The sequence below is a fragment of the Ammospiza nelsoni genome, chromosome 8 (genome assembly GCF_027579445.1).
Source record: "Ammospiza nelsoni isolate bAmmNel1 chromosome 8, bAmmNel1.pri, whole genome shotgun sequence".
NCBI classification, from domain to species: Eukaryota; Metazoa; Chordata; class Aves; order Passeriformes; family Passerellidae; genus Ammospiza; species Ammospiza nelsoni.
In genome coordinates this window covers 21,191,983-21,216,542 of record NC_080640.1, presented here as the reverse complement: position 1 = coordinate 21,216,542, position 24,560 = coordinate 21,191,983, and the positions used below count along the sequence as shown (strand labels likewise).

The 24,560-nt window shown below is 38.6% G+C and overlaps 1 protein-coding gene across 2 annotated transcripts in view; it reads right to left on the bottom strand.

Moving 5' to 3' along the window:
- Window positions 1-1,447: 1,447 nt before the first annotated feature.
- Window positions 1,448-24,560, bottom strand: part of ADK (adenosine kinase) — a 266,529-nt gene continuing 243,416 nt past the window's right edge. For both annotated transcript variants that reach the window (XM_059477017.1, XM_059477018.1), the window contains exons 10-11: window positions 19,607-19,693; window positions 1,448-2,626 (exon numbers count right to left, since the gene is read on the bottom strand). In XM_059477017.1, the coding sequence (XP_059333000.1) occupies window positions 2,502-2,626; window positions 19,607-19,693 (212 nt within the window). In that variant the 3' untranslated portion in view covers window positions 1,448-2,501. The remainder of the gene's footprint in view (window positions 2,627-19,606; window positions 19,694-24,560) is intronic.

Below are 24,560 nucleotides of genomic sequence, written 5' to 3'. Positions count from 1 at the left end.
AGCAGGTCAGACTCTGATGCCCTTCTATGAATTGGGTAGTAGTTTATTCCTCAGCTGCTCCCACTGGCTTCAAATTATGCTTTGTAGCTGACACTCAAAGCCAAATGTCAGGTGCCCAAGCTCATTGAACAGATCAGTGGAAAAGCTCAGAACAGAACCTCTGACTTGACTCTTGCATTCTGAACTGAAAACAAGGAATAGAGGAAGGTGGGAGGGAAGGAAGGAGAAAGAGTCTCCACAATGTTATGACTACTTGCCTTTACATATCCTCCTTTTCTTCACAGTATACAAATGTCTTGTAGTTTCATTAGTAAGATAAACAATGTTTACATATTTATATTCATTTTAAATCAGACATAATTATCAGGCCAGGACATTGGTAAAGTTTTTTCAAAATGAATGGAAAGCATCATGGGTATAGAGCAAGAGGAACAGCAAATTTAACCACCAAACTATTGGGGCTTTCCTTATTGACAGGCAAATTCATGCAGTAAGTGGTGTGGCATATGTGACCATATATTAAAAGCAGGGACTGCAACGCATCCATCTTCAGCCTGTCAGTTTTTCTTGATTAAAACATATCACATGGATACATCAAGTTAAGAAATTAGAAATTAACTATGAGATGTTAAAAAAAAATCACATTCTTCTGATCAACCCATAAAGCCTGAAGACCATGCACATTGCAGACTCTTAGTTTTGTTTGTCATTCCATTTCCACTCCAACACATTCATTTCTCTTCCTCTCACCTATGCTCGAACATGAGAAATGTACAGCCTAAAGCTCTTTTGAGAGTGGCACTATGATGAAACCAGAGCAGTCTTACTTGCACAAAGCTGTAGCGTTGGCAGAGAGACAAGGGCTGTACACGGAGCCATTCTCAGGTAGCCAGAGTGAGCCAGAGGCCCTGCAGAAGGGAGGGACTCACCGAGCGTGTCCTGTCCTTGCGGAGCTGGGAGCATTGGCAGAGGTCGCTGGTTGATGCACTTGCAGGAGTTCCACACCTGGTGATCTCCACAATGACAGAGCCTGCTGTCCAATGTGTCAGACTGGACAGTGACCAGCAAGGGAACTGGGATCTCAGCCTTGATTCCTCCTTGTGCTCTTTGCAATAGATAAACTACAATAACAGCATTCAGTCTCTGTGTGTCCTTTGTTCAATCCTGGGCAGCAAAGTGTGAACCCTGCACTGATTTAACATTCTTTGGTGAACCGTAGCCTTTAATTTTTCATCTCTTCTATGGTACATGCACCAATTTGATGTTCCTTCTCTTCCTTACTGCTGAGATCACCCTTCAACACCCTTCACCTACCCACCTGGACACTGAAAGTCATGTATAAAACATTTAGATTTAGCATTCATGTGGGTTAAGCACCCATATCTTGTTCCCATTTCAGTAGGATACACAGAAATAAGACAGACACATACCAAAACAAAACCAGGAGTTACTGTATGACAATTTTTTATTTATCAGTATCAAATTACATAGCAAAGTAATGAATGCAGTGTCAGATCACCTTTTTGAATACTGTAAATACAAACAAAATCCACCATATTGCTTAATTATCCAAAGTAAATTAGAAGTTTAAAAATGTGCGTTTCAGAGATTCCATTTGGCATATCCTGTCAATGTATCCTGCATAAATATTTCTGTACCTCATTTTCGTTATGTGTACCTTAATGCAGCCTCTAGAAAACACACATGGAGGAGATAGGACCTATCTGTATGTTTATTTTCATCACCAACTCATGCATCTGCCCTGAAATCACTGAAAGTACCTATCTGCTAGCTCACCTGACAGATAAAAGTGACTGTACCTATAGACCTAGAGATGTACTGAGAGATAAAAGTGGCCAGACCCAAAGCAACTGCCATCAATGCAAGATGGCTGAATGCAAGATATCACAGCTGTGGATCAGGCCTTTAAATTACTGATAAAACAGTGATGTACTTTCATGGAAGCTGGACTATCTGATGGCCAGGTCTTGTACATTCCAATATGTATGGAAATTCCTGGGACATTTACACCACTCTTTACACAGGTCTGACTCTACTAGATAGATAGAACAACTCCCTGTTTATAAGGTTAAGTTAGGAATAAAGTCAGGTCTGTTGATTTCATGTAAGTTCAATAGGATTTGGCCACAGCTGGATACAAACTAGATAATTCAACAGAAGTATTTTAATGGTGTTAATCAGCAGTGTCATTTAAATGGGACTTCCTTGGAAATCTTGTGTAAATAGAACACTTTTTCCTGATGGATGAGATAGTAAGCTTCACTTAGCACTGTTCCCAAAAGTTAAGACTACTGAGATGTGGTAGATGTCTGAAATGGAAAACACCATAGAAATATATATTCTGTTTAGAATACAATAAACAGAAGTACAGAAGCGTTGATGCAGGTACTGGAAAGGTAAGGAAAAGGAAGGAGGAAAAATTTAGGCAGCAATCCCATGGCAACACAGAAGTTACTCTTGATCCCTCCAATTCACCACTATCAGTGGAAGTCAGGCTTCTCTGGGAAGGTGCAACCTGAACGCTTGATAATGACGCTGGCTGCGTAATGCCCGGCCCGGATGCACTCAGTCACCGGCCGGTCATAGACGAGCTGGGACAGAAAGCCTATGGGACACAGTGAGAGAGACAGAAGGAAGAAAATGGTCAGATTAGTTTTTTGAGTGTATCAGTTTGTTACAGGGCAAAGCACTGGCCTGCCTGTATGTACCCCTGCAGCCTGGCCAGTTTAAATTGAGAATCACTCTTCAGTGAACTGCAGGGCTGGAATGGTGGTGCTGCTGTTTCTCCATTTGGTAACTTCCAGTAAATGAAAGATTATCAAGACTGATCATTATTAGTGTTCTCAAAATTATTTTAACAGAATTCCTGTTCTCTTCTTTATAGAGATAACCCCTGATTCCTCAAAGAACTACTTAAAAACAAAGAAGAAGTTTTCCCTGCTGAACAGAGTTCCTTCTGCTCTTACTGGCTACAGCTACAGCCCCACACAACTGTGTGCAAGCTTTTCTCCAAAAAAGAGAAAGACATGTAATAGAGAAACATTACATTCAGAGTTACAGGTGCTCACAGTGCAAAGAAGGTGAAAACAATTTACCTGATGAGGAAAGTTAGATGACATCTGCTGCCTTTGATAATGGGACATTTAATCTAAAACTTCAGCAACAGCAGGTACCCCATAGCATGTGCAGATACCCGCCCTGAACAGCAAACTGTGCAGAGAACCAGGCGCCTCTCAGGATCGGGGCTTCAGCTGCCACAGCCTGGCATGCACAGCTTGGAAACTCAGGAATCACCTGAGCTGAGTGCTTTGAAAACCTGAGCACCTCCTAAATGAACAGAATAGGCAGTCCTAAAAAGGTACTTGGAGAAGTTTAGTACAAGCAGCACCAGAAACTTTATGGATTGACTCCCTCATTTCTGAAGCATTTTGTCTTGGCTGAAGCTATTGTGATCAAAAGCATGACAGAACTTATGGCAGAGGTAAAATATGTATTTTAAATTTGGAAGAGGCTTTTAAGATGTGAGAAGTAAACTTAGTATCTTATAATTTAAAACCCCGCTCTCATTCTAGAGGTAATATTTTATTCACTTTTATCCTGTTTTTAATATGTTTCAGATGTATCTCTCTTTCTTGTCCAATCACAGAAGGAAAGTGAGACTTGCCCAAGAAAATCAGAATTCTAGCAAGCTGAAAGATGTTCTTTTTAAAGATTTCATCCACCATTTCAAGTTTCTGTCATGCTCAGGCTTTGTGCCTTGACAGTACAAATGTAGTCTTGAAACCATGTCTCTGCTAAGTACTGTGCAAAACTCATAAGTACCAACTTCTGACATATTACAAATTTTGATTCTAAGCTGATATGTTTTGCTAGCTTGCTTTCATATTCACTTTCTCTGTTCATCTGGTTTACTATTGGGAAAAGGTTCCACATCATATTGTGATGCTGTCATTTAACCTGTGCTCTGTTTCTAAATATTTCCTTTGGTGATACACTACAGCATAATTTCAGACAATAATAAAAATATTTCATCCTATGCAATGATGTCTGCTCCCTTAAATATCATGGAAAACAAGAAAAAGAAGGTTAGATTAATGAAGGATAATACTGGTGAGCAAAATACCTGTTTCCATCAATTACCAATCTCTATCTTGGCTTCTTGGTCATGACTGATAGTGAAAAGAAGCCCAATCGATCTACATTTTCCTCTAAACTGCACCAAATTGGAGAAGAGTTTGAAACTGCAAAATCTATAAATCAAACACTTTTCATTGGAATAGGGAGGCCATACAGAGTAAGCAGATTAGTTAAAAAAGGAGAAAACTCATATGTTTCTGACATCAAGACTTTTCTAGAGAACTATGTATTGGCTGGAATTTCCCAGATATTGACTGACACTGGCTGGGAAAAAATGACTCTTTCACCAACAAAAGGTAAGTCCATAAGCACAAGTGAAGAAGACAGGAGTTATCAATATACAAAGATAAGAATCTGAAACAGGAAGAAATTGTGCTGTGAGTGCTATCACTGATGGCAGTCAGGGATGACAGACAACACAACTGTGGCAGGATGGTCCAGCTGCAATAGTTGGGTAACAGTTGAGAAATTCAAACAGCATGCCTGGCAGAAATCAGCTCGTTTCTGAATAACAAGATGAAAATGGTCTGCTCTCCATTAAATTAACATGCATTCTTAGGAGAAACTTTCTTGGATATGTGGAGGGTGTCAATCATTGAATTTAAACTGCCTGGGAGGCAGGAGCTTGCCAGTGTGCTTCTGGGTGGTTAAAACTTGAGAGCAAGTTGTAACCATATGTAAAATGAGGCTGTTAAGACAGTCCATTTCTGACTCAGTAAGTATGAAGATGCACTGGGCAGGTCTCCAAAGGCAAATATGGGGCTAGCTTTTGTGCAGAGCATGAATTCAGAGAGAGGTTTATACAAGAAAGAACAACTATCCCCTACATTTATGATCAAGGCATCAAACATACATGAAGATGAGAAAATCCACAGAGCAAAGGACCATCAAACATGAATTACTTTTCAATACCAACTAGACTGACACTGTCGTCATCTCCCAGGCTCACTGTAGTTTCAAGTTAGTATGAGTCTTTTGTCTTCAGTGAACCTACTTCTTATTTATTCTGATCTAAGTGAAAGCAGAGTCAGGTGAAAAACCATCTTGTTCTAATTGGGGATAGAAATGAGAGATCTCTGTGATTTAAGGGTGTTGCAGAAATGACATTAAGTACAGCTGTCATATATGACATATGTAGAAACTGCACTGGGGAGTTTGCCCTCAAACCATTCTCTTGTCTGCTGAGTTTCTCTTAAAAGGTATGTGTTTCAAAGATGAAATGGAAATAGCAGTATCTGACACAATACTGCATTGAATGACAACACAAACACACATATCACAAACAGAACTACATCACACAGTAAGACTAGGCAGTTGGCAAAGCAGACCCCGAGGGAACACCAGAAAGCAGTGCTGTTTGAGCAGAGAAGCAAAGAGCTCTATCAGGTTGGCTGCCTTAGCTGCAGAATGTTCTTTTTAGTTAATGCAGTAAAAAGCAACATGGTCAGAATATAATTCAGAGTTTGCCTCCCCCAGTGTATAAGGCACGGTGATGCAAACCCCATGAGTCATGCTCTCAAGGCATCGATTCAGATCTGAGTTCCAGCTGAAGAAGTTACTCCCCCATCTGTTTTTCACCATGCTGCTTTGCTGCTGGTATAACCCGATACCCTGTCAAAAGGAGCCAGATCAGTTTAAACAGTAGGTGTTGAGCAGGGGATCTTTGCTAACACAGCTGATTGAAACTGAAGTGGGTTAGTGAGCACTCAAACAGCCCAACCAGAGAGCAGGGCAGGGGAGGGAAGATGAGAAGCAGTTGAAGGCTGTAATCTCTTAAGGTGCCATGATTGGAAATGCAAGAAGATAAGTGAGCATGGCTTCAGACTTAGTTCACACTCCTCCTACAACTTCAGAGACCAAAAGGGCAGAATTTAACTCTGATCCTGTATCACAGGCCTGGGATCACAGACCTAGATCGTCCCAGCACATACTAAGGTAGCTCAGCATCTACTTCATTTCTTTGTGGTCTGAACTGGTCCCTGGCTATCACTGGAGTGGACTGCAGAAAGCAGCAGTAAACTTTGGCTACACCAGACAGCCTCACATCAAGTATTTTACCAAAACAACTTGAGGCAATATCGTTTACCATGTTTTAACTGCAGCTGTTGAGCAGGAGCATTTCTGCACTGCTGGAGCTGTGGATGGAGCTCTCATCACACTAGCTCCAGGCTTTCCTGTCTGCCTCCTACCCTGTTATCCAACATGCCAACTGCTTGTGGAGGAAGGGAAAATGCAGTTGCAGGATGTCTAGCAAGCCATCTTGGTAAGCTTTCAGAGTAGACTGGGATCCTTTTGCCCTTCACAGGCATGGATAGCCAAGTAACCACCTTGCACCCAATAATGGTGAGAACTTCTTTGGAACTGGGTCCAACTCATCCCACTTATCTTCCTAGAAAAAAGACAACTTTGCTTCAAAAGTTGCTTTAAACCTTGGAGTAGTAGAAAATGTATTTGCATTCTCAGATGATAGAAGTGATTACAACACACCAATTGCTATTTTTGGCCCTTAATTATTTTTTTTCTGCTCAGGAGAAAAAAAGCGACTCTGGAATCACTTTGCTCTGAAAAGTGTGCCGGAAATAACTGAGAGTTAACCTTTATTACCACCAGCTTCCTTATTACATATTCTCAAAGACAACGTTTGTAATAGTTAGGTCTACAAACAGAATGAGGGAAAAGTGAAGTTGCTTTGTTCCTTTTTGTGCTCCCCACCAAATGAAAGTCCTATAAGCCAAGAAGTGGTGCCAGACCCAAACCAAGGCTCTCACTGGGACCAGCTCAAATCTCTTTGGAGCTTTGGGGATGTCAGTATAAGTTTGAAAAAACACAGCAAGACAGTCCACTGACTGACACAAAAGGTGTTCTATTCACTTTGTTACTCCCTAGAGTTGAGTAGAACTTAAACATCACTAAAAGAGAACCAAGCTGATTTCCTAGAAAACAGATATTTCAGAGGCAATTTCACTGAAATCAGTGATTTATTTGGAAGTTTTATTTCCAGATTATTAGTGGTAATTCTGAATGAACACTTAGAACTAGTGCAGTTGGGCAGGAATGTGGGAGTCCGATAGTGGAGATTTAAAACAGTTCTGGTCTGCTCCAGTAATGGTTTAACAACACTTAAAAACAGCTCATATTGAAGCCAAATGTTTCATTTCAAATTGTACACTTGACAATTAATTTTAATGACTGTTAATTACTAATGCTGGCTGAAAATCCATTTATAGCCTCCGTCACTCAGCTCCCCACTACTTGTCTTTCTGCAGTTTCTCTCACACTTCCAACCTTTATAAAATACCCACGGCAAAATTAATTTTTTTTTAATGCAAGAGAGAAAAGCTGAAAAAATCCAATTATCAAATGCATCAATTCTAAACAACTACAGGCTGACCCTGAGTCAGAGCCCCTCAAAACCTTTTTGCTATGTGATGTTCCCAGACAATTCTGCTTCCAGATGAACCCTGAAGTATATAACCTATGCTAGCCAGGCCATGCACCATCATAATAGTCCCAGCTGCAAAAAGGATCCTGATTAGCTTAGCTGACTCCTCTTTTTTGTATTTAAAATTTGTACAGCTTAATTTGTAAACTGCACTTTTAAAAATGGTGTTATTCCATCATGGGGACAGTTGCAAGCACCTTTTCACACTCTTGTTCACATACAGAATTTATCACAGTTGCTGGGATGCTCATCTATTTTCATGTGATCCCTCTACATTTCCAGGCCAGGAGTGTGGGTAGATGCAGTTTTCAAGACACATTACCCAGTCAAAGCCTTGTGGCTGATACGACTGGGGCTTTTTTTGAGGTCTTTTAGCACTGTTGGAGCGGGCTAATGTTGTAGCATGAGCCCGGTCAGTAGTAATCGGGTGGCTGGCAATGCTGCTGCCAAGAGCCAAGCAGCCACCCTTGATTTTGTGAAAGATGTTGGCATCAGTGGATTCTGCAATACAGTCACTGAATGACCGTACGTCAACATGCTGAGGTTTCTCCTTTTTTAATTTTGTGGCAGATGGTGGATATTACAGCCAAGAACTGTGGTAAGCCAGAGGCCCTGCCCATTGCTATCAAACCAAATGTTGGCTATTCTAAATGGAAACGTTTTTGATTAAGGGTGGGATTTGGCTTCTGTTTTCATGTCTTTTGGCACTGTGGTCTGACACATCAGACTTACAGTATATAAGACAAATTAAATGTAAGTATCTTCAAACACTCTATATTTCTTTCAACCTTTAAGCACTTTAGCACTTTCACAGAATTTATTGTAAAAATGATACCATACATGCATATATATGTTATTAACTATGAATGTATATGCATAGAAACATGTGTCTTTTCCTCTCCTCAAAAATGAAATGGTTCTGTGCTTTTAAAAGGACTGTAGTGCCAGGCTAATTACAATTGAGAGAAAAAAGGTCACCAACCCTTCCGTAAAAATGGTCATTTAAGATGTATATCTAACAAGTGGCAACCTTGAAATCTCTCACTGGAAAGAACATTAGAAAATCCTTCCTGACTATACCACTGGAGGAAAGTTTTAATAAAAACTAATTAAACTACAAAAATCTCAAGTGGTTAACTGATTTTAGGGGCTAAATTTCTGGCAATTCTAATTATCCTCTTGTGGCTTCACTTAGTGTTTCACAACCATGACAGATGACAATGAAAAACTGCCGTTAAATTCATCCTCCCTGACACCACGCTAAGCACTAGCTTCTCCCTCTCCAAGTAAAATCAATACCATGTTTGAGTAAACACGTTTACAGCTTTATTAGGATGTCTTGCTTGTTCTGTAACACCGACTTGAAGCTGTGGTAGCAAATCGACTCAACTCAGTTAAACCTAGAGAGCTGAGTAAGAGGCTCATCGATAAGGTTGTTATATAAATAAACTGCAGGAGACCAGAAAGCTGGAACAAACAGCTTGGTAAATGTCAATATTTTTACTTCCAGAGAATGACAAAACCATGAGATCACGACTAAAATGTTTCAGAAGTCTATATTTACTTTATTTATAAAATGGTCACGTGCTGAAAGCATTTCACTGCCTTTGTACAAGAAACTTATTTTATAATCAGCAGCATGAATACTAAACCAAGCACGTTCTAAGAAATGCAGTGATATTGGTATCACTATGCCTATCCCTCTTGTTTTCTTCTGATTTATGGATACATTTTCAATGCATTGAGTTTCTGTAAGGATCACTCAGATGGGTGTACATATTTTTCAGTCTGAGGTTATACAGTCAGTTATGGACACATGCAAATAATACAACTTTGCATTTACTAGACAACTATGAATGGAAAGGAGTGAAAGGAGTGTTTTCAGTTTAGCAGCCTTTTACTGGAATGGAGAGGAGGTGTTGAATACACAAAATGAAAAAAAGAACACAGCGTCTAAAGCTTTAAAGCACTACATGTGGAAAATGTTAATGAAAGATTTCTGCAGAAATGTGACAATAAAAATAAAAAAAAGAAATAAAACTTCATTACATCCCTATTATTCCATTAGGAATCAGTTACTCAAGGCTGAATAATTTCATTGCATTGCACATGATTGCCACTGTTTGGCTTTACTGGGCTAGCTCACTGCAGCTCAGAGAACAAGGTGTCATCATAGTTCCCAGGGTCTGTATGTGCTCAGCCCACCAGAAACTCCCTCCAAGCAGTCTCATTTCTCTGATGCTTTTAAGTGGGAATGCTGTATGCTGCTCTGTTGTGGTTTGGTCCTGAAGGCTGTGCCATAGATTGGGAAAATAGACCCTGAGGTGAAGCCTACTTAGATTGATGTGAGATTTTCTATCACTGCCCTGTGCCTTGACTGCATACACTCCACCTTCTGAGAGGGAATAGCTCAAAGCTGGAGCCTTGTTATATTTTGTTATAAATACAAGCAGTATTTTATGCTCTGACATCCTTCCACATTAAACATCCTCAGTGGACTCTATAACCTGTTGCATATCACTTCTATCAAATTCCCCAGTGCATCTTACTGTCCAAGAAAAGAACCATTTCAGTCTATAATGTGCTCCAAGAATAATGTGAAAGAGGAAAATGCTAACAAAGTTATAACTTCTCATGGTTTGGTCCTATTTTTCATTTTTAAGTCCACATCATGAGCATTGGGAAATTTCCTTTAGGATCAGGATCTGGTTGCCTTAGGCTTGTCTCCGGCAGCCTCTAGGGGAAAACATTTGATTAAAAAAACCCCCCTCCAAGCTTACAAGGAGCCGCATGTGCCAAACCAGAAACAGATATTTTCATTGCAAGCATCTTCTCTATTTGAAAAAAATACTTTCCAGGCTGATCTTTATCTTTGTTTTTCCTAAAAGCATTTCCCAGAAGCGTTCTGCAAAATCTAAATTTTTTAGAATTTTTTGAGACAAGAGTGAAATAAACTTTCTTTTATTAGTACCTGTGGAAAGTTTCTGAGCCTCAAACCTGTTGTACTGACACTAAATAGTGCCAATTATTACATCTACTGCTTGCAATAAAAGGAAGAGTACTGCACTAATTTACTATAGATACAATCAAGTTCTGAAGATAATAAAATGGAATAACATGTCCTATCCTCTACTCAGTTTTTAACATATATTAAAGTGCAAAAAGGTTGCACGAATGTAACTTCATAGCCAAGATTCATATGCATGAGTCTCAGGAGTTTTATTTGCAGGTGTGCTTCCACACAGCCAAGCCAGCAGTATGTAAGGAGAATGAGAAAGCAACACCCAGGGCAGAGGGAATATGGGAGCTAGGCAGCCTGTGAATTTCCTGACTTTTGTGGGCTGAAAGAGCCTACCCTAGCATTATATTCATAATGCTCCTATTTTAATACAGTGACACTTAATACCTTTTGCCTCTTTAAATATCTGTTAGAATTCTGGATTGATAGCAAAAATGTACTGATCACCAATACCAGTAACATCCCTTTCCCCTGGGTCAGAGATCAGTGTCAGATCAACCTACAAGCACTGCTACTACCACTGCTTTTAACTGCGACCACCTTCTTTCTTCTAACTCCTCTTTACTGCAAGCTTGCCATCTTCCCACTTCAAGTATGAGCCCATTGCAGTGTGGGGGAAGTGAACAAATTCTGGGAGACTTTACCATGCTGTTATATAACAGAGGAGCTGTAAGTGAGAGAGGACCCAGCTTGTGAACACCACGGCCTGAGAAGTGTCCTTTTGGCCATTGTGTCCCTGTCCTTAGCACCCACTGAGGCATGTGAGATGTCAAACAGACAATATCTTTCAGTGTGGTTTTGTATTTCATTGTGTGGTGTTTTATCTCCTGTGAATACAGCATCAGCTTAATCTGACACATCATTTCTTAGGGGACTATATCCTGCCCTGATTCCCAGGGGAATGTTCTTGATGATCCAATCTGACGAGTGCCTCTGTCTCTATTCAGAATACATTAAAATAACACAAAAATATTGCTAACAGTCTGCAAGCAAGGTAATAGTAACTCATTAAAGTAATTTCTAACCTTCCACATGAACATTTTCTTTATCATTACATGATTTTCTAACACATGACACATTAACATAAAATGAAATGTTATGAGGGTAGGCATAGTAGGCATGACAAAGTATTTTAAACGGTGATGACTTGCTTTGAGGCGTTAAGTCAATTTGTAATTGTCCCATAGCTATTACAGTAAAAATTGGAACTTCATAATTGGTTTTGAAAATCTATTTTTAACATAGTAGGTTTGTTTTTTTAAAGTGTACATAACCTATTTGACGTTTATTTTTCACAAAACCTGTCCACAATGTCACTGAATTTATGGTGAGGTAAATTAGGCCTTTTAAAAACCAATTTTGCAAAATATTAATCCTCTTGCTATGTACTGAGGCTCCCTTAACACTGAGGTTTCACTGACAGGAAGAGAGACACAGAGGCTAAAGGAATCAAGTCCTGCTTCAGTCTAATTAGAAACTTCTGAGGGTTTTTTAATTCCATACACTGATCCTTTTAAGTGGATCTTTTGCTTCTACGTGTTATTTAAGAAATGACAGCAAGTATAATATGTTTTGCCTTAGTTTTATTCTACTATGTGTTTTTCTAGATTGCCTTTAAATGGAACAGGTGAAAATGTGAATTACTATATTTACATTACTGTGTTATAAGAATACATATGTAATGAAATTAGGAGGAACAGTTAGAGACCAAGAGAAGGGCAGCAATTAAAACAATGAAAGCAGTATAATCACAATTATACTTGGACAACACATGCAAACAGGTTTACATATAATATCAAGACAGAAGAGGGTATTCTTTGCAAAGAAATAATTTTGAATGGAAATTGGTAAACAAAGAAGTAGGGAGTTGAAAAGAAAACAGAAATATTCTATGTATTTTTCTGAGTGATATCTATTTTCATGGTTTTGTTTAAGTAGCTGCAATTCAAACTGTGGCAAATTTTGAAAATGAGCCAATACTAATGTTGAAATTAGCATTAGCAACTGGCTACACTATTGATCAGAAAAATTATGTGCCTCTAGCTGAGACTGAGAAAAAATCATCTGGGAACATACAACCTGGTCATTTTCTAGTTTGTAGAAGGTCAGTTACAGAGATAACGCGGTCCTCTAATAGCCTGGGTTTATGTGGGATGTTTATCTGACAGAGTTCTGAATGCCATCAGAACACAGGGGTGGTAAGTCATGGACATGTTGACAGGCTATCCCCTAGCAAGCAAAGATTGATGCCCTCTCTGCAGCTCAGCTATTATACTCCTGTATGCTGTTTATAAACCAGGAGTAGTAAAGATGGGAAAAAATGGGCTGTCAGTCAAAGTGCTGATGACACTGAGTATTTTTATTTCAAAGCCTCCTATCTCACCCGCCATGATCTCAGTAACAACAGGTTTGCTCAGAGGCAATTAGCCACCAATGCTGGACAAATGAAAACTAAGAGAGTGCTGCTTTCTGTTATAACAGTTATCTTTACTTCAAAGAAAAGCCAGAATGATTCAAAGTAGTATCCCCTCTTTCTTTGCTGGTGAAGATAAATTTTGTAGCAAATATCAGCCATTACAAGTTCCATGCACACACATATTTAATTGATATCACCAAAAAATTATCCCTTGCTCCCAGCTGGCAAGTAGCTCTGCAACTCAGAGCTCTGGTGTTATCAGAAGGGAGTACTTCACAGCTGTGACATTTTGTCCACTGTATTTCCCTCTATTAAATGTGATTAAAAAATGATGGCAATTTCCCAAGGTATTTCACACAAGTATAAAAACCTTATAAAAATTAAAGACCACTATAAGTGGATGAAGTAGCTTCTGATATTATGCTCCTGCTGTTCAGTTAAGAACTGTTCCTAGCTCCTTCTACTCCTATTTCAATGAATCTAGAATGTTCTAGGGATGGTGAATACTGGAGGGAGAGCAGCCCTTACAGCACAGATTTATACAGAGAGAAAAATAAAACAAATAACAGAAATATTCACTTTTAGTGTAAACAAAGTCTTCCCCAGTGTTCAAGAGCCCTAGAAATCTATTAAGTAGCTTTCTTTTTAATATAGTCACAAGCTTACTGATAAATTAGTATTCTGAAAAAACATTCAAATTTGCCTCTGCTGAAAGCATTATCAGCTCTTTTTGCATGTTTAGCACTCCTGGAATAGCCATATAGGAGCTATTCATAAGAGCTCATTCCTCACATGTGAACATGCTTCTATCTCCACAATGCTTGCATGAGAAATACATAAGGGACTTATTAGACAGAGTCATAAGTACAGTCCCCCTTTGCCCTAGAAGAGATTTATTGCAAAAAGATGGAATTCTTGCTCTTTGAGCTTAATTTTTTAATTCGGGCAGCTCCTACTCTGCAGCCACCAACATTGCCCCCTGAGGATGATTGAGTCTGGATTTCCAGAGGAGCAGGAACTGGCACCTGGAAACTTAATACCAATAGGATTAAAATTCATAGGATCATAATACAATTTAGGTGGGAAGGGACCTCTTTAGGTCACTTGCTCCAGCTCCTGGCTTAAGGCAGGGTCAGCTCAGATGATATTAAATCCCATCAAGATGATTTTTTAATTTTAAAAATCACTGGATTCCTTCCCTAAATGATGGGTGCTACAGAGCAACAGCATAAGAATTATTATGCTGGTTTTAATTATGTTTCCATTTTATCATTATTACACTTGTTTAAATCCACCAGCTTCAGCCAAGGTATTCCAAAGCAAATCTAGTGTGTTCAGAAAACAGAACCAGACCTTTATTAAAAGAGGTTTCTGAATCAAACACTTAATAGTAGAGGAGTAATGATGGCCAATTATTCTGTGCACTCTGTATTCTTTGTGAACCTGTACTTTTATTTCTTGTGCTGTGATTTTATAGATACACATACACATATGTTCATAATGTATTTCAAGAATGTTTCACATGAAATATAGTATTTCAATATTTCAATAATGTAGAAGTAGATCAAATATTAGTTAGTTCTGAAATCAAAGCTGATTGTCACTCTATTGAAAATCATTTACCTCATGAAAAGAGGCTACAATCTGAACAGTGTGAGAACCTTTAGGCAAACTCCTACAAGTCCAAGGTCTGTATTTAATTTGTAGAGACATTTAGATTAAGATGGAAAATAATGCTTGGAATTAACCTCTCTATTAAAGATGAGGAAATGGCTTTACTGAGATAGTTTGAGTCAAACAGAATCAGAAAGAGGGAAGTATCTTCAGTAAGGGCTGTGGTCCCTAAAGAGGAGATAAGGATGCCATGAGGCCCACTCACAAAAGGACATATAAGAGAGGATGACTCCTCTTTTGCTGCTCTCCCTGTCTCTATCAGAGTAGTTGTCTGATAGTTGAGACAGGAGCTGACCATCTCATAAGGCTCATGCTGGGCTTCACAAGAAAGAGAAAGAACTGCTTATTCTTGAAGAACGTGCACCAAAAAATTGTGACTGCAGCTTTCAAACTCTAGCTAGCAGCCTTATGAGATTCCTCAGCACATGAAAGCGCCAATGCCATTCTTAAATTGACAGGTGGTTTGAGCCATTGACCTCCCCTTTGATACTGACAGAGGCAAATTACTATCAGCTCCTATCTGGCACTGTACAATGCTTAATGAAGAGCTCCTTCTACCCTGGGATTCGTTTTCCTTGAGAATGGTATAACAGCTTTATAGCATGGTGATAAGTAATACACACTTGCTGCAATCGTTCTGTCACTGCCTTATCAAGCTACTTGAAAATGATTTGTGGTTCCATTTCATACTCTAGTACTTTCCATGTAGTATATGACTAAATCATAGCACATTATGAAGTCAATATATTTATATTGATGGAACCTGAAGAAACATCGATTTTACACCTTCTCCTATTCATTTGTTATGAACTCTGTACTCAGTTCCAGTGACTAGACAGATTCTAGGGGAGAGATTTTGCAGGGAACAATGGCAGCAACTATCAGAACAGATGCTGATTGTTTTCATTAGTTACGGTGGCAATGACAAAGGGGAGTTCAAACAGAAGGCAAGCCTACTCTGGCTGAAGAGAGCAGGATGGCACAAAAGAAAGCATATGATGGTCAAACCGCTCATATTTATTGCCATTATCACTTTGATTATCATTACTGCAGTGCTTCAAACTGGGGCTGACCAGTAATAAATAAATGTTAATTTAATGATCTCCCCAAACTCTACAAACTAAGGCTGTAATTTCATTAAGAGGACTTTTGTGGCATAAGCCATGCCAGCAAAGCTCAAGTGATTTTTCAATGTCATAAGAATCTGGAGGTAGAATTGCAACTTGAATTTATGGGTATTTCAGGGATTTATAACCAAATATCTGTGCTACTCCTGAAAACCACAAGAGGTGCTGAGATGCTACAAAGGAAACCATTATTGCTTAAACCTGTAAAAGGTAGCAGTGTTGCTGGTAAGCAATAAAGGCAGAACTGTGTTAGTGTTGTTTAGAGAAGTGTTTTTAGCATAAAGATAGCCGCAGCAATTTTAAAATCCAGTTTCTTATTCATGCACTGCACCAGCCTGAGTGGCAGATGACTTGATGCTTGCAGTAAGAGGCAGGAAATTCAGAGATATTCCTGGTGCCAACTTAATAAAACCCACGTTTCAACTGAAGAATGTGGTTTATTTCTTGCTGCTAGCTGTTGGGGTGAGCTAGTTCTCCTTGGAGGCTGGCAGCTTCAGAAATGCTGAACTCAGGAATCAATTCACAGAGTTACAAGTGCCCAAAAACTTTGTGCTTTAAACTTTGTCTTGACTTTAAGGTCTCAAGAGCTTCAGTCGTTAGTCTGGTTCTAGTAAAAAAAAAACCACACTGTTTTCTTCTTTTTCAACTTTTACATGGAGAAACATATGAGGGGTGATTTGCCAAGTTGGCATAATTATTGAGAAGGAATTTCCCTACGATCTGTGAGTTATACCTCTGGAAGAGAGTGCCTCTGTAAAAGACCTTTCAAAACATTGATAGAGTCCAACAAACCTGACCCCCTAATGCAAAATAAATCTTGTGTGATGGGGTTAGTTCTCATTATATCCCACATTCCCCTCTCAGCCAAGACACCTGTTCCAGAAAAACCACTGTTCAGTTGTGTTAATATACTGGTTCGAGAGAAGTATGGGAAATTTTGCCATGGGAGTCTTGTTCTCTGCTGTTTGAATAAAAGAAATAGGTTTCCAGGAGGGGATATTGTCACACTGAGTGAATTTTTTAGTTAAGGTATTAATTTTGAAACATTTTACTGCAAGGACACTGAAATCAAAACATTACATGTCCTGTTGCCTAGGTAGTAAGAAATGATAAAAACCTCAATCAAAGAAAGAAGCAGAAAAGCACTGAAGAGAATATAACTTTCCTGTTGTAAAAATTCTGTCAGGACAGTAACACTGCAGCTGGCTCAGTGCTAGACCCAATGCCAGAAGATTTGCATGTTGGGCAGTATTACCTACACTACTGCACAGGGCTTGCTGCTAAGGAGACATTCAAGAACTTCTCCAAATGTGTTCCAAACACACATTTTGAAAACACACAACAAGTGTGCCACAGATAAAATACAGACATTTCCCTCAAATGAAACACAGACCAAATCAAAGCCTATCCAGTCCAGTATCCTATTTCCTACATATGGGAAGGAAAATAAGGTGACCCCTTGAAGAAGGAGACCACAGTACGTATAAGACTAGAATCAGCTGTGTAGCAAGACTATTATGAGTCCCAATTCTCCCATCTGGACTAAACTCAAGAAAATCTATTTTCTGAGGAGAATAAATGATCAATTTATTATTTATGGAGTGCCAGAGGAGAACTGAGATATCCCAGAAGCCAATGGAAGAACTCTGGATGGATATCCTAAAGTTCATGTTGCTTTGAGTCACAGGAGAGGGAAGCATGGTGCAACAGGAGGCTGAGCTCACACACTCATGCTCAGGTAAGTGTCTCACTGCAAGGACAGCTCAGACAGGTTTGCCATTACAGAGGGAAAACCAGCTGTGGTCCTTTCCCGGATAGTGAGGGAGAACTGTACAGCGCACTGGACTGCATTGTACTTCTGCCCCAATGAAAAAGCATCTGATGCCTCAGATGTTTGTGGGGCAACTGAAGATAATATACATCCATAAGCTGTGATACAGGACTTTTGCTAAGATTATCCCAAATATACATGATCTTGCTGTATCTTAACACTTAGAATGATAAGGGAGAGTTAATCTTTTAGAATATGTCCCTTCATCCCTCTCTTCCACAGCTGAGTATTGTGCACATCATTTTTCCTCTTTGAGAAAGGAATCTCACAATTGATCCAAGACCAGCTTGACAGGATGTGCCCCAACTCCTTACACTGCTGGTGGAAGGCAGTAGTTTGGAATAGAGACTGAACTGGTTTATATCAGTCTTGCCATTCAGGATATTCTGATTAAAGTAAATGTTTTAGCCCTTCTACAGAAAACCAGCAGCTATGGCTGTACCAGGGAAAAGGATGTAATTTAAAGAGAAAGGCTTTTGAGCGTTCAATTATTATATTTGATCTATTATATTATAAAACAGTTCTTAAAGCCCTGATTTAGTTGCAATATTCTTCCTGCAGCTAACATAGGAAAGAACAAAATTAGGATTCTTAAAACAAAAGTCCTGATTTCAAGAGGCCTAAACCTGAAGAACAGAAAATAAATACATCCTGAGATAAACATGGCAGACACATGAAAACAAAATAGGCAAGGCCTATTCACTCTTCCCCCTCCACAAGAACAGCAGCTATCTGGCACAGCTGATAAACAGAGCAAATGCATATAAGGACAAGCACTTGATGATCTTATTTATGTTAGTCACTGTTACCTACTGGTTCAAATTCAGTCTTGTTTGTGATTTAGGAATAACAGACAGCGACAAGCATGCCCTAAAAGGTGCATGAATAATATGACCTAATGTGTTTCCCTCTATTTCTGTCCTTTTTGATTCATGAAAGCACTGAAGTAATGAGTAAAAACATTCCCATTCTCAGACAGTTTTAAGTATATACTGAACATTTATCTTTGGTTTAAATGCTGTATTAAGTAAGGAAGGAATTACTCACCTGCTTAAGATTAAGCTTATGTTGAATATTTTGTTGAAGTGGGACACAATTCTGAAGCTTTAATTTGGTAACACACTGCTTGCTATCCCCTTTGTAGCTACAAGACTGAGCCCTGCAATTCTATTTATAAAGTCTCTTTTGTAATATTTCCAGTAAATTAGTGACTAATGGAGCTCCTTACAGCTACTTCAGACTGGATATTAGAGCCTTCAGGATGCAGTAGTGCATCACAGAACTACATGGATGAAGGTTACAATGAATGACAGAAATCTTGGATTAGATTGAGTTTTGGCTTATATAGAATAATTTTTTAAACAGGCACAGACATAACATCCTCTTTTTTCCTTAGAGCTTGAGCCAAATAAAATAGTAAGTTTGCAAATGGATATTAAGCAATGCCAGATATTTTCAGGGTTTGTTTTAACAAATTAACCCTTTGCATTCTTTTCTGATGTCCAAATAATTGTATCGGAAGCAGATGTTCTACCAAAATTTACATGATCAGAGACATTATGCTCACTTATTAACATACTGTTTAATATTCACTACAACCTGTTTTAAAGAACAACAATGTGTTAACATTTAAGCCAGGAGGGATTTCTGTACACTATATAGTGCTTGATGCAGCTTGTTTATGCAACAGTCTGACAGATACAATTAATCTCATGAAAACTACCAGAGTACAGCATAAAGGCATATTATTTTTGAAGTAATACAACACACTTTCCCTTTGGAAGTCAGAACTTAATTAAATCATACAACTTCAGGATGCAGAGAAAAGATGTAAAAGAATGAAGCTTGTTCTGAAGGACAGCTGAATGAAAAAACAGTAAATTTTCTATAGAGAGAATAATAAGATAATCTCCAAACAACAGAAAGAAGTAAGAAATACCTCCAACAAATGCATCTCCAGCTCCATTGGTATCCACAATTTCACTCTGATCACTCACCAACACAGGGAAAGTAGTCACTTCATTTTCTGTAGAGAAAGGGAAGAATAAAACATGAGTTACTTGGCAATCTGACTCTGAAATGCACAACAAACAGGGAAAATCAAAACAATTCAAAACTATGACCTTTAGCATGATAATTTGGTTTAAAATAGATTTGGTTTATAATTCTGTCTGTATTTACTTCATAGGAATATGGGAACACATTCAAAAAAGCCATAATTAGTGGGCATTTTCATCATTTAGTCCCAGCCTCATTTATTTCCTCTACCTCCTAATACTAAGGAAAAGAGAAAAAGAGAAAGGAAAAGAGTAAACGAAAAAAAGTAAATCAGAAAGGACAACATAAAACACCTGGGCATATTCACAAAACTGAGAAAAACTCATGCTGCCAAAACCAGTGCTTTCTACCAGTTGCAGGAAGGTGAGGTAGCCTCCAGAATGGCCAAGTACAAGCCTCCAAAAGATCAACTGAAACTGCTGCATTGTTAAAACCAAAATAGATGTGTATTAACTGAAATAAAGCTGTGAAATAAAAAGCAAAAACAAGTGTAAATCAAAGTGCTTTCAAATTATACCTTTAAAACATCCATGTATGTAAGAAGCCTTGGAAATTGCCATCTGACTAGATTTGGTTTCAAGATTTCAATGATTTCATTCTCTTCCTTAGTATTTATTTTAAAAACCCCAACTATTTCCTTCAGCTCCCTGCCCTCTACTGGCACTCATTAAATGTATTGCAATAGGTGGATACTCAGCATCTTCACCTCCAATTCACTGCCACACCACAGTTCAGCATAATTACACCACTTAGGTATGATAACTTTAGAGTTCCAGGGTTATAAATTTAATATATGCCACTAATTAATCAGCTATGGCTTTCCAGGTGGTAATGTCATAATGACGTGATAAAAATATAATTACCACCTTGTCACAATACCTTGTTAAAGTGTAAATTACCCCTGTAACAGAGCCAATGGAAGTTCTGCCTCTGGTAGTCAGTATGCATTAAACTGTCTCAGAGCAAACAGATTGTCCTTTGGCAGACAGCAGGAATTACAAAAAGGGGAGGGGGAAGAAAAGCCTGTCAACCAGTGAAAAGAAAAACCAGCAGAGCTGTTTTCTTTTAATTTTTGGTAAAAATAGAAATAAAATGGAAAACAGAGCTGCCAGTAGCTGAAACCTGGAGATGAGTAGTTTCTTCACTGTCCAGCAACAGAGCAGATCATAAAAATCACTCTTACACTGACATACACAGTAGCAAACAAGGAAACCTAGTTTGGAAGGCACATAAAGAATTCACAGTCTCAAATCAGGCAAGTCTGTGTATGCTGCAGAGGTACCAGAAGGATCCTGGTTTCTGTGAAATGCAGTGTATCAGCTCTACTGCTCTTCACCATCTGCTACTAAGTGAACCAGGCAGATATAATGATGCTGCCTCCAGAGGGAACTGTTGGCTGGCCCACCAGGAGGGGAGGGGAGCATTAGCAACAACCATCCATGAGAGGCAAAGGAAAAAGGGTAATGAAAAACATAAGATGAATATTCCAATTAAAGAACAGGTTTCAGTCAGTTCTCAGGGCATCCTACTCTCTACTCTGTTAAGAAAGCTATTTAGAAATGTGCTTCAATGCTGTGTTGCGCTCTTAAGTCTTCAAGAGCAATGTTTTTTTTTGTAATTTTAACAGCATTTATTTGAATTGGAAATCATGAAAGAGAGGTCTTACATTAAACTCTGCCAGACAAGCAGAGTGTATTCATCCATTTCACAAGAAGGTATATTGATTTGCTCTAGATAATACTAAAACAATGAACAATGTGCTAAGTCTGTTGAAGACACTTTGTAATAAACTAACCTGCTCCTTCCCAAGTGTGCATGGGCACACACAGATGTTCCATGTTAAATGCACAGCAGACAATTGCATATGCATACAAATGTCTGTGTTTGGGCACAGAGAGTGAATAATGCACACTGTATTTTGAAAGCTGTAAATGGGGTATAGCATCAAATAAGATTCTATTCAAGCAAACTAGCACAAATGAAAGTTCTCATCATGATATTTTGCCTTTCTTTTCCAATATCTTGACTCCCTCCCTCAGCTCCCTCTAGTATGTGCAGGTAAGTATTGCACTAGGAGCTCCTATTTTATTCTTTCTGTAGTAGATATAATGATAAGTAACTGAATTAGTCTAAAACCCCAAATATATTAGGAAAGTAAATTTTTAAAATTTTTCTTTTTTCTGGTCACAGTTTTCCATGTCTGCCTGGGTAATACATTTTCTTTCTGCAATTTCCTATATATTTTCAAGCAGAGCAATAATCTCATCTTTTGAAGTACCAAAGTTTAAGAAGGAGCCAGCATGGCTTTGGAGCACATACTGAATTACAAAATATGACCATCTGCACATATCCAATAGGCAAATTACCTTTCTTTACCTTATCTTTAGTTGATTCTAGCATAGTAGAATCAACTAAACTACAGCTGACAATAACATATACTGTAAGATCAACAAAAGAATACCAAAGTTCGGGGTTTTTATTCCTTTCCTTTACAATAAATGAAGTAAGTTAGAATTAAAGCTGCCATTAAATTACATTGCTGTGTCTGTGTAACAGCACCAAAAGAGCTAATTTCTCTTACTGATCTGTGTTTTGTAGCAACTAAACACAACAAGATGAATCACGATGAAGCAGAAGTCTCCATTCTGAGTATCCTTTTTTATTTTTTGTCAATTTAATATTGCTTTAACTTCATTTTTGATCCATTGTGTTATAAAAGTCTCAAATCCATCATAGCGGACACTGAGACACCTTGGCTAGGTGCACTGCTCATCAGTGGCCTTGCTTTTCAAAGTCAGTTCTGATTTCATTCATCATTCTGAGAGCTTATGAAATAAAGAATAATTACATAAGTGTTTTGAAGTCCAAGTGCTGCTGCTCTGGGCATAAAATCCAGTGTTCTATTTTTATGTAACAAATATCTTCTATGATACAACATATTCCACTTGGATATAATTTCCTGGAAGCCCAAAATTGTGAGGGCAAATTGCAACAAGGTGTCTACAATTAGGGAAATTTTAGAAAATAAGCATTAATGAAATCTAAAATTTTGGGGCTTTGATTCAACTTTCAGTGACTTTACATTTGTCAGGAACTCAGCTCTTTCAAAATGACATAGAAATAATCAAACCCAGACATTAATGTGACTTCATAGGCTGAAGACAAGGTAAGTTCACAGGTAAATCAGAAAGAGCTCATTGGTTAATTTAGTTCTTGTTAATCTCTCACATTACATATATAAACAAGTGAAATCTCTATTTAATTTCCTAGGCAAAAATACATGCTAGCATATCCAGTTTAACATATTACTGTAGGCAAAACAGTCTGGAGAGATAATAACTGGACAGCAATAGTAACTGAAAAAACCCAGTGCTCCTTTCATTCTAATACTCTTAAGCTCCCAAATGAATACAAGCCAATTTCACAATGTTAGCAGGAACAATCGAACTCTGATGATAGGTGCAAATACTACAGGTCTGTCTCTAAACCAAATTAGAATCACAGACTACATGCCTACTCTTAGTACAGTAATAAACACCAGCAAGCAATCGTTACATGCAATTAGGCTGAGTACTTTCCTTAACTGGGTCATTTACCAGTCTCTCTTGCTCTTAAAAGTAGATTAAATGTGTAAACTTACATTTAATTACCTGTAACAGAACTCTTATGGGCAACATGTTGGAGTGTCCTTAATTTTGTTTTAAAATAAAACAAAAGGAAGAAGGTAGACCTAAAATACATACAAAAAAGGTCTAGCTATTTCCTCAAATAATCTTTTGATCCGTGGGTTAGTAGTGGTAGTACAGATGCTTACAAGATGGAGTCACATTCATGTTTCTTTTGTGAGCTTTAACTTGTAAAATAAAGGAACAACTGTGAAACAGAATTCTGTCCCGTCCCCTCCTCACCTCCACCCTCTCTAACTTTCCTCTTTCCTTAGATCAGGGGCCAAATAAAAAAAAAAAAAAAAAGAGATAAAAAGAAAAGAAAAAAAAAGAGACAGAAAGAACTTAACAGAACATAGAAACCTGAACCTAAAACCTATAAATGTCTCTGGGCAGCTGTAAGGTAAGAAGTAATGAGAAAAGTATTTGAAACCAGACCATATTGCTTAGGATGATTTTTAGGTCTCACTTGTCTCCAGAAGGTAAACCCCAAAAGGCTACAGGCTCTAAATCTCTGTATCTTCTTCAGCACATCAATACATCTTCAAAAACCCTCAGTACAGCAATACTTTCTCCTGTTTTGTTTGACAGTAAAATAATGCTGTGCTGTCCTTCACACAATGACAGCACGCTTGCTAATGTCCATCAAAGAGACACTGCAGCTCCCCCACCCCACAAACACAGCCCTGGCCAAAGCCAAAGGCAATGTGGGGCAGGGCTGACCCCAGCTAGCAATCCCTCACACCTGCAGTGATGATGTGCTCCAAACCCAGCGCAGCTGATGCAGCCTGTCCCTTCTAAGCAAACAGAAGGAGATCTGCATTTGCAGGCTGGGACTTCCAGGAGCCAGTTCTGGATGGCCACTCTGGTGCTCTGGCACTTGGTGGGTGTGTGTCGAGCTGGCCTTGCTTTGCACATCAACACCTCCTCCCTCCACCAGCTAGGTCTGTGCACTGTGGGCCTGGTGCTGTAGCTATGTAGGCTTGTCAGAAAAAGAGGGAATCTCTTTGTGCCATTCAATGGAGTTACAGCATGACAAGCAAGATTCAAGTCAGCCACATGCTTTGTGGGATCTTTCTATCCAGTATTTTAAAGGTACACAACAAATGATGCTGTATTCTACTGAATCCTATATGTACCCAAGGAATCTTTATAACTAGTAATGCAGCA